Genomic DNA, 14,667 nt, shown 5'->3' on the forward strand with positions numbered 1-14,667 from the left:
TAATATCAGATTCAAGACTGATTCCACAAAGAGACGCCATCCACTGCCTGTATTATTTCTACCAATATTAATCTGGAATGCAACTTCTAAAAACTGTGAACTACTTTTTTTCTTTTAAAAAAGGATGCTGCATCATTTTAGGAAAATTTGTTCAGGTTTCATGTAAAGACATAAAATGCATAAAACATTTTTACAAAGGAATTGAATTGTTTCAGTAAACACACATAAAGTTACTCAAAATTTGTTTCTGTATAACAATATGCCATGGTGGTGATACTGAGATTTCAAAAACGGATACATAGATAGGAGAATGAAGAAAAAATAACTCTTAGTATACCCAAACCAAACTGTTTCTGATTTCAAAAAGTTTATTTATAAGAAAGGTATATTTTGTCCCAATAGTAAACACAAAACCATTTGCTCAAATTTAAACAATCACCTTTCCTTGAGATTGCAATTTCATCCTTTTTAACTGAAAACAAATCTGACAAAATTTCCCTCCCTCTCAGCTAAGCCTAAAGAAATTAAGTACAGTACCTTTGAATTGCAGCGGGCGAGAGACTAAAAAGTGATAAAATTTATAATGTACAAGTATAAAAATATGTTACTCAAGGTACAGCACAATAATTTAATAGCTTTTTGCCGTTTTATAAGTATCTGGAAATGGAACAGATATGTGTCCTGCTCCTGTTACAAGAGGTAGGATGCCTGCATTTGGTACGACATTCCAGGAGAGAGTCAAAGTGACATTCCTGTTGCCCCTGCAATTTGAACAAAGCATTAATAGAAACATTTGAATATTCTAACTTGCAAGAAAAGTAACCGTAAGTAAAATGATGCATTAGCGCTGTGCAAAGCACTCAAAAGGGTGCGTCATGAAATGGCGTTTGTGTGAGTAAGTGCCTCTCCTCAAAGTGTTAAGGCATCAATGTTTTCCAGAATACTTGGTGTAGCTAATTCAAGGGCCTTAATTTCTTCATGCGTGTACATGCACATTCACTTTCCTGGGACTTCTGATGGAAGTACTGCCTCTGTGTGCATACAAACACACACACATACCTGGGAATGCCCTTGAAGCAGCTCTGCCTTCCTCAGACCTTTGAGAAGCACTTTGCTTGTGACTGTACAATTTATGAAGCATGCCTTCAAATGCTTTGCATAGCCTTGTTATGCATGTCATTGTAAAGAATTCATTAATTTGATTTAATAAGAACTGCATTATGAACTGTAATGTTCAGTTTTTACAGTGATAAATTATTCTGATGAAAACTTGCCAGTTTTATGCATGCTTGTATTTAAGTCTATAGTGCCCTAAATCCAAGGAGCTAATGTTAAGTTTTGAAATGTGCTGCTCTCATTAAGATTTGAACATACTTAGTGATTTCTGGTATCATTCTTAAACCTGAAAGAAAAAAAACAATATAACAGGGGGAAACTCGACAATCACCTGCAGGCATACTCAGGGTGTATGAGAAAGCTTCTGGAATAACCTTCAAGTAGTTTATTTTCCCCCATCAGAATGCAAAGGAGAGCAGAAACTCAGGGTTTCATTTACCCCTCTTCTTCCATGCAACTATACGGAATGCAGAGATCAGTTGTGGTGGTGAAGGACCATATATCCAAACCAATTCATGTAAGTATGATAGTTTAGTTCAGTTTAGTTTCAAAACTATGTAGTTTAATTTTCAGCAGAAAGGGAATACATTAAACCTATTAATTGATAAGTACTGCCTTTTTAAATGGGAATTAATCTGAATTTCAGTATGTCTTTCCCAAAGTGCTACAGAAAATTGAGAGGTTCTTTCTTACTAATGCATGTATTAGCTGCCTCCACTTTGAAGTGCTGCAGGCTCCCTTTCAAACGCGTCTGTTCAGACTGTTACAGCCAGACTATTTACCAGCACAATATCCTTGTATAATTGTCTTGCTTTTAACATACTCAACAGAGGATCTATTTTCTGTCCTGTCAACACCTGAATACATTTTGTGAGAATGTGAAAACTCACTGCACCTGGACTCTGGAACTTCATTTATATGATTTAAATCTTACATTTCTATCCACAGATTACTCATAAGTTACAAATGTATATCATATCTGACATTCAAGACTTCTACAGTCTGGCATAATATTTATACGCAAGTCTACAGAAGACATAAAGAGAACTTACGTAAGTTATACTAGCTATAGATACTTTCAACATTTATAAATATATGGTGAACGAACAGCGCATTGTCTCAAAAGAAAAAGTATCTATTTACAGGTAGTCCTCAGTTAACAACTACTCATTCAGCAACTGTTCAAAGTTACAACAGCACTGAACAAGTGGTACTTATGACCAGTCCTCGAAGTTCCAGCTGTCCCAGCACCCCCACAATCATGTGATCATGATCCGGACACTTGACAACTGGGTCACACTTATGACGGTTGTAGCATCCCACAGTCACATGATCGCCATTTGCGACCTTACCTGCCAGCTTCCCACAAGCAAAGTCAGTGCGGAAGCCAGCTGGGAGAGTTGCAAGTTGCTCCTGTAAGTTGCTCTCACTCCCGCCTCTTTTTCTCCTGAGAAGCCCAGCACCAGATAAGAGATCCTGCACTCCATGGCTCCCACCTGTCCGCCAGCTGCGCTTCTGTGACACCACAGCAGCCACCTGCACACCTTCCTGCAGCCGGAAGCAGCTACCCCCTGGCCCAGCTGAGCTTGTGCCACACCGCAGCAGCCATTTACCTGCCTGCCAGCCTGCTTGCGAGCTGCCTAGGACCTGTGACTTCCTGCCAGCTTCCCCACTGACTTTGCTTGTTAGCAGCCAGCAGGAAGTCGCAAGGAGGTCCTCGCTAATGACCTGTGATCAACAGCAACAGGGACTGCCAGGATTGCTGTCACTAAGCAATGCAGTCATGTGACATCAGACTTTATGACCACATTGCTTAGTGATGGAAATTCGTGTCCATCATTAAGCGAGGACTACCTGTATTCCATTGAAGAGACACAGATGCAACAAAAATGTAGTGTTGAAACTATATACTCTCTGTATAAGATATTTTTACCCTGTGGTACATACGGTATATCACAAATATATATCAATTACTAAATAATGTAAGGGGGAGATTTACTCACTTGAGGCCATTTCCATCATCGAAGAAAAAGTATTTTGATTTCATATCTTTCAAAAGCAGCTTTGGGTTATCTCCTCTCAAGATGATTTTGTCCCAAAGGACAACTTGATTCAATGCCTACAATTAAAATTATACATTTATGTCAACAAAAGCAATACAAAATATATTTCTTAAGAAAGCAGAACACATATAGAAATATTTGATGAATTTGTTCAAAGTACAATTTGAAATAAAGTTAGCTAATAAATACAATCCAAAAGTGTACTTGGAAATGGAACACAGAAGAGGATTAATCTGCAATTTTTCGAACTTTTCTGCCAAGTTATTTGACTACTGTTTTAAGAGGTAGATTAAGCAACCATTATTTATAATTTCAAGCTGCACGGGACCACTTAAACAGAGGCAGAAAACTTTTTTAGTGGCTACTTATCCGTATATGTATGCATGTGTATGTGGCGACTGAGGGCTGAGAGGGACATTTTCCAAATGATGATGATGATGATTAAAAATAGGTGCATAAAACCTTTAAAAGGAACAAAAAAGCACTGCTAAAAATCATTATACTGATGCCCAAATTTCAGCAGCATACTGAATCTCTAGGCAATACGCAAACCATTACACAAACAGTACATTAACATTATGTCTTAATAATGTATTGCTAAATTATATCCTCCAAACTTTGCATTTGTGTATTAATGAGTAACTCTGAATGTATCATGCTGGGTTGTGGCAAAAAGGTGATTATGTACTCCTGGAAGAAAGTTTGTATACCACACTCTAAAGATGGGCTTAATGAAATCCATCAACTTTCAGGCTTTGAATTAGCCTGATATCATCAGAAAAGAAATATCAAAAAATATGATTCTGGGAAGTCTAGATTCAACTTGTTTTAGAAACCAGCTATTAGTATTTTGTATAAAGATGTAAATATCATTTTGGTATTACAGACTCTTATTACTAGTATATTGTAGTGTATTGTTTTCCCACTTACTTGCTTTTCTTTGCTGTATCATTATTTTGTATTTTTTAAATGTATAGTTTAGCTTCAATTGTTAATGCTATTTACAAGTTCTGTTTTTCTCTGTTTTCTAAATGAAAATCAATACAATTGTTATTTAAAAAAACAAACAAGGCCACATGCAACTTGCAGGATTAATATTTCTCTATTAAGACAATTAAATAGATGGCTGAGTTCACATATAATAACAGCAGCCATAATTTTTTCTGGGAGCATCATAGAAAATCAACAGAAAAATAAACTGAATACCTAATGCTAAATCTTTGTAAAGCGTATGAACCAACTTTGCTATTTTTGAGAGGTATTGTGTTCTTTCAGTGGTAAATTATTAAAAATAATGTTTGGCTTGATATGAAAAAAGAATATCAGAAAAACAAAGTAATTAAAAAAAAACTTCCTGGAAAAAAGATGGCATGGTACAGTAAGAATTTTATTTAAGGAAAAATGAACTGTTATATTAAGCATTGTTATAAAGAAAGATATTTCATGCATAGCAGAGAGCCATAAAGCACCGAATATAACACTAAAATGGGGATATGACACGTTTGAGAAATGTAGTTTGGTTTTAAAAGATGCTGATGTAACAACCACTGATTTACATACAGGCAGACTAGAATAAACTGGAACTTTCTGAGATAGGATTGCTGAAGTTTATAAACAGATAGCTTTAGCAAATGACAAAAAGGGAACAGATTATTTGCCCATCTCTTTTCTGAAACTGGAGATTTCCCAACCACCAATGGCAACCGCTGTTTAAATTAATTACCCCAGAATTGTGTATTAAGCCTATTTTGTTTTCTGAGGGATTAGTATAAATGCAAACAACTCTGGAAAAACATTATTACAGTACGTGTACCTTTCTCAAGGTGGCATATAAGTTTAGTCAGTAAATAAAAACAAAGTAAATATTTAAACATTCACTGTTCATGTGCAGATATAGCTGTATCTAGCAAAATGTATAAAAGTATGGCAGTATCATATTAGACAGTACTAAAGAAAGGTATTCTATCTTTACTGTTATAGAGAAAGGAAACAACGGCAAGGGAAAATTATGATAAATAACAGAAATAGTTGCAATGATCCTGTAGCCAAGATCATGATTTAAGACATAACTTATTGTGAATAGAAAGATTATGAATATATGTATGTATGTATGTATGTTTTCTTTTGTAAGAGCGCTTGAAGGATTAAAAAGGCTAATCTCTATCTAATAATACAAAAAGTTGCTGTTGTTTCTGATTAAAATGGCCATGAGTTGAATTTTAGAAACAGAAGTTAAATACTGTTGTAATATTAAAGTAATGTATGAAAACTAAAATGCTCCCTTTCTATAAAGACAGCTTTTCAAACAGCATTCAAGCTGGAGGTGGCAGGTAAATGAAAAACTTTCAGAATATAGATAAATTTTTGTATATATTTTATAGGTTGTTAATCTGGGAAAGTGAAATGGTGCATATTACAATGTATCATATCTAATAGACTGTCAAAGAGTAACCCCAAAATATAACCAAAAGCTGCTTTTCAGTTATTGCCAGAATGTGTCCCAAGGTTTATTTTGGTGATAGAGAAGCGAGAGTGTAAAATGTAAAATAACTACCTATATGATTGTTATGCAGCTCAGTAATATTAACAACATAAACTCTAGTATGACTTCCCATTTATTCACTTTTAAATGCACACTTACATTGTTCTTTGTTGAATATTCTGCTGATAAATATAGAAATAACTGTTTCACGTTCCAGTCAAATATACTTTGCAGATGTGAAAAAGATAAGGAACATATGCCATATCAGAATATGACTTTTTCCAAAACATTCACATTCAGTACAAATCTCAACAATCCAAGCTTCTATTTAAAGAAAGAAAAGATCTTATACAGACATTGGCAAGCCTGAGCATTATTGAAACTCAAAGCATCCCAACAAGCCCTAAAGCCCTGCTGGTTACAAGCTGGCAGAGCAGAAACAAAAACAGAGGGACTGTTCACTAGACATGTACAAAACATTCTGAACTCAAAATGACAATTCTGAGTGTTATGAACTCATAATATCCCACATTCCAAAATTTTACTCTGATTTGGGGGTGAAAAAGACCATTTCATTATAGTGTTTTGAACAGTCTAACATCATGCACTTAGTTTTTTTTAAAAAAACTTCAGTGCCATGGAGACTTATATTACCCAATAAAACAGCAAGTAAATCCCTTGCTGCCACCGGTTAGACCTAGTTGAAGGGAAAAGGAGAGAGTGTGAGAATCATTATGTACTTAAAAAACAACAACTGCTGTCTGTTTGGTAAATAAGTCTACTGCTGTTTTTCAATGTATCTGTTTTTCAGTTCTTTGCTATGGGCTACAAAGAATGGCCTATAATGTCTGTCCCCCTGTTTTTCATGCTGTTTTCTTTTCCAGGCAGATTACCAAATGCAGAAGTGGGGCAATGATATGATTAACAGGCAATGCTATTATGTTGCTGTACTTTCAAGTTGCCACATGCAGAACTGTGTTATTGTATTCAATGAACTTTGTTATCAGGTTACCAAATGCAGTAAGTACGCACAACATAAGCATGAGCATCAGGAAAAAGCCTCAAAACAATAACCAAAGAAATAAATGTTGGTGTTATATTGTTCACTAAAGTTGCACTGAAATGAATCTACTGCTATTGCTTCTTTGCTGTATTCAGTTCTATAGTTATGCAGCCAATGACTGCAAATAATTATGTTTAACTATTGCTTCTACCTTTTCTTATAAATAAGGAAGCAAAACCCACATTTTCAGTTCCCATTATTATCTATGGCAGAACACTCAATATAGTCTGATTTTTCTTATATTAAAATACAACCAATTTGAAACACCTTTTACATAAGCATATGAATGGACTGTCATGTTTGAAATTTGAAACAATGTAGTTTAGTTCACACTATTAATATTCACATTTGTCCATTTTAGAGGGCGTGTCTCTTCCATTGCTTGCTATGAGTAAAGGCAGGTGGAGTTTATGTCAGTTATCTGTCCTGTTGAAGCCAGTAAGACTTTCTACCCTTTTAATGCTAACATTTGTCATAAAGGATATCTGCACTAATGTCAAAAGTAATGATTCCAAGGTCACTTCTTTCACCTGGTCCAGTGAAATCTTCTACATTTTTTCTATGAAATAAAGTAAAAATATTATTCAATATTATTCACAGCTGATATAAGACACCATATTTACTTTCAAGGAAAAGACAGAACTACTCAAACAGGAAGCAAACAAGTTTATCTTTGTTTACCCTTATTATGAGAAAAAGAGAGTTTATTGCACATCTGTTGCTCTAGAGAACACACAGGATAAAGTGAACAGGTTTGTATTAGATCGTTTTGCATCAGTATAGAATTGAATATTGGTTGGATGAGTAAGAGGAGTATATGATGGAAGTAAAGCATGTATGAGAATAAATGTAACGCTTAATGAAAGGTTCAACACTGAGTAAGGAATAAGACAAGTATGAGTTTCCTCGGATGCTTGACTTACGTAAGCATAAATATATAATAAATGCTTATGGTAACTTTAGATGTGTGTTGATTATGGATATGAATGTCCATTATTTTATATGCAGATTATGCCATGCTGTTGCCTGACAACCCTAGTGATCTGCAGTGAATGTGAGACCACCAATTAATCTATCAGACCAAGAAAAAAAGAACAATTGAAAGCTAAACCTAAATGATAACAACCCACAGTAGGCAAACAATATGCTTACCTTCATAGAATGTTTAGCAAAGAAGGGGAAATCAATGGAGAACATTTAAGAAGTGCAAATGCTGATGGGAAAGAAGTGGGCAGTATGTGAGGAATAAATACTTGTCAAAAGAAGTTGAAATGGCTTTGTGAAAGAATGTCCTTCTGCCTACTTTGTTATATAGAAGAGAGAGTTGGGTATATTAAGAGAAATATAAAAATTAGTTGAATGTACAGAAAATTGGGTACTTAAGAAGGGTAGGTGGTAAAACAAGGAGAGATAGGTTAAGGATGAATGGGGATTGACTGAATGTAAAAGTGAGTGACAATTATGAAATAAATGTTTTGAGATAATTTGTCATGTGGAAAAAATAGGATCAAATTGCAAATGAAATAGATGAAGGAAGAATGAATGGATTGAATAGAAAAGATGAAACGTAGATAATCAGATCCTCAGAAAGAGACACGAGGTGTTTAAAGGAAATAGATGAAGCAATGCATTGGCATGGGCATGAGAGAAACAAGGACTGCTTGCAAGGGCAGCAAGAGAGTGAGTGATATTGGTGTAAACTATTTTAGTGATTTTCTAAATTCACACTCCCACTTATGATCCCCAGTTACAGGTATACAGAATTATGCAGCTTCCAATATAGATATACTGTACTTATATAAAGCATTTCTACCTTATGTCTCAAAACTGAAAGTTCCAAAATTAGTTCTTATGGTAGCAAATATTAGCTTAAGTTTTAGCTTTGTGTAGAAATACTTCCTTTATGTCCTAAATCTGCCATCCTTCAGTTATATTAGATAACCCCAGCTTCTACATAAGGAACAATTTATTCCTCTTTACTTTACTTCTTACGACATATGGTTATTCATTTCTAACATTTTCTCTTTTAGTCACATTTATTCTAAGTTAAATAACCTTAAACACTGTAACATTTCCTTGTAATTAGAAAAATAATTTACTTTTGTAAGATATCTCTTAGATAAAATACTTTTCATAATGTACAATGAATCCATCATAAACTGCCAGTACAATCAACAAAATGTAAATTACTAGCTAACTGGGAATCAATGGTGAATTAAGGAGCTATGTAAGAAACTGGTCAAAAGCATGCCAAGTGAATGTGAATTCAATATCTGTGATAGACAAGTACACAATTTAGTTTTCTTAGCACTTATTTACAGTTCTTACTAATACAATTACTATATAATGAGAATCTGGAAACATTTTTTAAATTTCTCACCCAAGTGGCTCACTATGAGATCATAAATGCATTTTCTCTGTATTTCCATTATTTTATTGATGCAGTGCAGTCAACATGCCACTCTTTAACCATGTTATGTATATGAGATCTGAAACCCACAGAAGGGTGTCTACTGAAATTTTCAGAAAATCATATATAAATAGGCTACGTACAGGATTTATTTTGCTAATACAACAAGACATTTTGTTACAAAATAACATTAAACCTCTTACATTTTTCTAACTTCTTAGAAACTGGAATATGCTTAGTAAATAAGCTGTCAATGTCAACAGCAACTGAGGTTTTTTTAAACTGAGTTGCCTTTCTGTGCATGCACTCTCAAGGGAGCTTTCCAGAAGGCAGACTTGAGCACTGGAGGGTTCGTGTTGTTCATTCATTGGCTTAAAGAAAAAGGAAATGACAGAACAGGAAGGAAAGGCCTACCGTTCTGAAACTGACAATCTAGAGGAAAATTAGATTAAGACCTAAGTGGCAGCAGAGAACAAGAGAAGTTTGCAAGGGCGATAAAAAGAGTGCCTTAAATTGTGAACCGAGCAGCGTATATACTGATGGGTTGGAACAACACACGACACTGACTAGCACAATCAAACAGGAGGAGACGCTGATCTAAGAATTATTCTCCATCAACAGCAACTCCAGTGAGACTGTATCAAGGGTTTATATTAAAAGCAAACACCGGGGCAAGGATGGAGGTTTACAAAACGATTAAACACGGGGGGTTACGCTACAGTACAACTCAGCACCCCAACATCCCGAAAAATCAGGCTACTCTGTGACAGCTAGAGCAGCCAAGCGTTAAGACTAACAAGCGCCCTAATGAATTCGTCAGTTTTTAAGGTGCCGCCAAACTCTTCGGCGCATTTGCCCCTTCTCAGCCAGGGGCCGCTGAAAAGCAGAGATGCGCATCCGATTCTGTTTCCCCCCCGTTTCCACCACTCTTCACTTCGAAAAAGGGCTGCTGGGTCCCCGTCTCTGGGGAAAGAGAAGGGCCGCCTGCGCCGCCGCCCTCCCTCATTCACACACTCACAGCATGACACGGGAGACCGCGATGCTGACGGGCACCGTGCGCTCTTTGAAAGCGGTGGTGATGAAGCAGCCGAAGGTCAGCGCCGCCATCACGCTCAGCGAGAAGGCGAAGAGCGAGTTGGCTCGAGTTAGGACGGTGTTCATCTCCCCGCCGTCCCTCCAGCCCTCACGACACACACGCGAACGAGCGAGCGACTGCCCGCTTTGTCCTGCCCTCCGTGCCGGCCAGGCCGCAGCTCCGGGGTAACGGAGAGAGGTAGGCGGGCGGGCACGCTCGAGTTAGGGGGCCGCACGAGGACCCGAAGTCGAAAGGAAAAGGCTGCAGCCGGGACTGCCGCTATCCGTGACTGGAGAGAAAAGGAGGCCCCACACGGCCACCTGCCTGGAAACGAACCCGCCCAACCACCCCGCGAGAGGAGGGCCCAAAGAGCATCCGTCCGCCTCAGCCCGCCCATAGGCGGAATAGCCCCTCTCCGTTCCTCTGCCTACAAATCCCATGAGCCTCAGCAACCATCTTTCGCTCTACTTCCTCCATAGAGATAGGAAGGGTAGAGTGACATGAAGTCCGCCTTAGCCCAGGCGTCGCTGTTGAGCTTGGTTAAGTACCGCGGGACGCCACCTGCGCGCTCCCCGAATTGCGGAAGCAAGGTTTTGGGAGAGCGGGAAACCGAATGTATTTGCCCTTGCTACAGCCCAAAGTTTATTTTTGAGATTGCGTGCTACGCTGCTATCCGAATGTAGGGCGACTGAGTTCTGAACAGCCTTCCCCAAGCCCGTACCGGCGGAAGGAAAAGTTACCGGAAGACAGTTGTGGGAAACCATTTCGGAATGCTTGCTAAGAAAACTAGATTCTCGTGCGCATTAGTCACCATAAGGCGAACTCTGATTGGAGACTATATTTAGCCTAACTTATTTGGAGGGCGCTGATTGGAGAAGGCGAAGTTACGTTACGCTATTCTGTTGTCTCTCGCGCTCGGGAACGGGCGCTGCCACGTGCAAGCATCGCAGCGGAAGGTTCGTCACCTGCGCAGTAGCGTTCGCCCCAAAAGGCTCTTACGCGACTTGCTCTCATTTAATGGTGAGGTGCTGCTCGAAAAACATTGGGCGCCGTTGGAAATACGGGGGAGGTAACACGAAGAATTGCGCGCCTCAGCCTTGCAATTTGAGAATAGCGAGGCGGAGCTTATGGCGAAGCGCTGATAGTCATCCGTCATGCTCTCTGGTGCAATATCCCAGTTAACAACAAATAGTCTTGGCCTTAACTCCTTTCGACAGGGGACGCTGCTACTATATTTCTCAGCACAACAGAAGGCGTTTAAAAAAGAAATCGGACTCGAACTTCGGTGTGGAGGGTTTGCTTGCAGGTTTCCTAAGTAATTAAATCCTAGATACCTCTTAAGAACAGATTTTTCAGTACAGTAACAAGCACTCGTGGGGTCAAACATAACCATGGAGATCGAGTATGTATGCAAATAGTTTTCCAGGAACCATTGGTGATACCTTCCTGCTTGCTAAAGTAAGTGTTAGGCTGTGGATTTAATCCCAATTACTTTGGGGGGGGGAAGCCTCTGTGTTAGATAAATGATGGGGGGGGGTGTCTGTCTGCACAAACACGTAGCATAGTTGTGTTAAAATAGATTTTATATTTAACTCTTAAGACTTTTTCAACCTAATGGCTTTCATATGCAACTCTTATCAGCCCCACAAAACTGGCTAGGAGTTAACCCAGCACATCTGGAAGACACTGCAGTGGTGAAATCCAAGACCTTGATGAATTAATGTAGAGAAACCATATTTCAGATGAAAAACTCCAAACAACCGGCAGATGGTAGCAAAGAGAAGCAGAAAATGATTTGTTACCATCTAGTGTTGATCTACAAAGGAAAAGTAGCATTTTGCTGGCAACAATGAAACAGGACTTTGCTCTCTTATTTATATCTTAAAGCAGTAAATCAGAGTTTTTAGCTCTCTGTTTTGATAATTTGACTATAATTACACATCCACTAAGCTCTGGAAAACCTGTTTCAGTAACAACTCAAAGGAATCTTTTGCTAAGCAGACAAACTGTAGAGCCAGAGCACACAACAAACACAGTTACAGATGCACACTGATACTAGCTGGCTGGCAGGAGTACAGAGCAGGAAGCAGAACCGAGGTCCACTAGAAAGGAAAATATTCCCACTCACTTATTTTTCACATGTGGAGGAGAACCTAATGCTAGGGGAAAAGGACAGAGATCACTCACAACATTCCATGGGCATGATACACCATAGAACAATTTCCTTGCTACCCAGCCAGCAACAGATGGAAATTGAGTGGAACAATAGGCATAAGATATTAAGAGAATGAGAAGCAGTGTGATGACAGCTGACTCATACATTCTTAGGGCCAGAGTCACAACATATCTGGGTGTGGGATTCTGGAAGAAAATACGTTTGTGTGGTAATTCTGCAGGAAAAAGTGCTCATCCTTGGCCAGCAGCAGAGTGTCCGAGAACACAACGAATAGTAACTTTCCTGTATCTGGAAGTAATAATTAGGCCCAATCTTTCAGGCAGATTTTTCCAAAGTTTGTAGGAAGAGGGATGAATATTAGAATCCCTTTACAGAAAACATATCCCTAGGATTTCAGAAGAAATCGGTAGCTAATTCTCTCTGCGGTATTTCAGTTATATTTCTTGGATCAATGTTTCCTCTTCATTCTGGTGAATATTAATTGTCCTCCTTTCCCCTACAGTCTTAGCTTGAGCAGCTGTTCCTATTTTGCTTTTGTTGAGCTTGAATCTTTTCCACTGAATTTTGCAGAAATGTCCAAAATAGGCTTGGTATCATGCTTTTTTTTTTTAAAAAAAAGGTAGCTAAGAGCCTAAATTGGTTTCCTCTGTGACCTTCATCTCACTAAAAGCCTCTTTCCTTCACCACACATAGGTAGTACGCCAGTCCTTTTGATCTGATATTGTTGGAATGCTTGGCAGCTATTGCTTCAAGATAGAATTATGCAAACAGCTGTCAAATGAAGGACAGCTTGGGATAAAGGTGAATGAAATCATAAAGGCATTGGAACTGCCACCTCAAATACTGAAGTGGATTTCTCCTATCAAGACATGCTTCCTGCCTCAAAAAAGCTGTATATTATGCAAATGCAGTATGTTTTCCCTTTTCTCTGCTTTCCAAATGTACTAATAGTGAATTCCTTTGCTTACAGTCACATGGAACATTATTACAGAAAATTTTATACTAAAGTTGGAGTAGAAACTATCCTTGCACAATTGTTTTTCTCACTTTAAAAGCTCTTTAAAGTAAAGCTTTATGCACAATATTTAAGTATATAACTAAAATAGTACCTAAGTACAATTAATTGTAAAAAGAAATACCTGACTTTCTAAATGTATATTTTAAAATAAAATAAACATTTTAACTCATGAAGATTTTGGAATTATACTCTAAATAAATTCCTCTTTGATGTTCATTAAAACATGGTTCTTCTTCTGTCTCACGCTGAAAGGCAATCAGTCCAACTTTCCTTTCTTCCATCAGCAAATGAATTGATTTTAATCATGCGTCATCAAGGTGGTGTTAACACTTGGCAACCACATAGATACATTTTCTTCAAGACGATCTGTTTGCAACCTGGTCCTTTAGTTTTTCCAACAGTGCACTCATCACTGCTGTAACTGCATCCATCTGTCTTGCTGCTGGTCATCCTCTTTTTGTTTTCACCTTTCCCAACATTATAAACTTCTCAAAAGAGCCAAGTCTTCGCACAATGTGGTTGAAATATGATAACTAGGCCTGGTCATTTGTGCCTTGAGTGAGAATTCTGAATTGATTGTTCTATGATCTATTAATTTGTTTTCTTGGCTTTCATGGTATCCTCAGGAGTCTTATTAAACACCTAAGTTCAAAAGTGTCAAGACTGTTTCTGTCTTGCTTCTTCAAAGTCCAATTTTTGTCTCCATAGAGTGTCACAGGGAAAGCCATTGCCTGCATGATTCTGATCTTTGTACGCATAGACACATCCCGGTATCTGAATATCTTTTCCAAGGCTTTAATTGCTACTATACCAAGGGCTAGTCTGCAGCATTTTTCTTGACTGCTGGTTCACTTACTGTTGATGGTCCCAAAGGTAGAAACTATCCACCACAATATCTTTGTTGTCATATTCTGAGCCTAGTTAGTGGACCTGTTGTCATTAGTTTGGTCGTCTTTTATTTAATCTTAATCCTAATTTCTCACTTCCTTAGAGTTCAGCAGCTTAAGTTGCAAGCAAAAGCTTATTTTGAAGGGTGCCATACACATTTAAAAAAATAAATATAATAAAATAAGCAGTAGAGTGTAGCCAAAAAGATCCATTCAGTATGAACAGCCATACCACCTTTTGATGGTATTTAGGAATCCTGTCCAAAATTCTGTTGAATAAAGGTAAGACAATGAAGGAAAACCATGACCATGCACAGCAATATAAGAATAGAAAATTCTGTATCAGAATAGGTCTACTTGTATCTATATGAGTAAAT

At 37.9% G+C, this 14,667-nt stretch overlaps 1 protein-coding gene across 2 annotated transcripts; it reads right to left on the bottom strand.

Annotated features, from left to right (window-relative positions):
• Positions 1-345: 345 nt before the first annotated feature.
• Positions 346-10,601, bottom strand: SPCS3 (signal peptidase complex subunit 3). Of its 2 annotated transcripts, none has more exons than XM_088132031.1 (5): positions 10,153-10,592; positions 7,208-7,283; positions 5,821-5,895; positions 3,120-3,235; positions 346-761 (listed from the first exon to the last, which is right to left on the bottom strand). In XM_088132031.1, the coding sequence occupies exons 1-5, from the start codon at positions 10,293-10,295 to the stop codon at positions 629-631; spliced, it is 543 nt and encodes a 180-aa protein (XP_087988157.1). In that variant the 5' UTR covers positions 10,296-10,592; the 3' UTR covers positions 346-628. The 2 variants fall into 2 exon arrangements, with proteins under 2 accessions (XP_087988157.1, XP_087988161.1); XM_088132035.1 differs by lacking the exon at positions 346-761 and adding an exon at positions 768-1,402 and having other exon boundaries at positions 10,153-10,601.
• Between the last annotated feature and the right edge of the window lie 4,066 nt (positions 10,602-14,667).

Source organism: Python bivittatus, unplaced genomic scaffold, assembly GCF_059951505.1.
Source record: "Python bivittatus isolate LINGU-HERP-01145 unplaced genomic scaffold, Pbiv_v1 ctg000070_np1212, whole genome shotgun sequence".
NCBI classification, from domain to species: Eukaryota; Metazoa; Chordata; class Lepidosauria; order Squamata; family Pythonidae; genus Python; species Python bivittatus.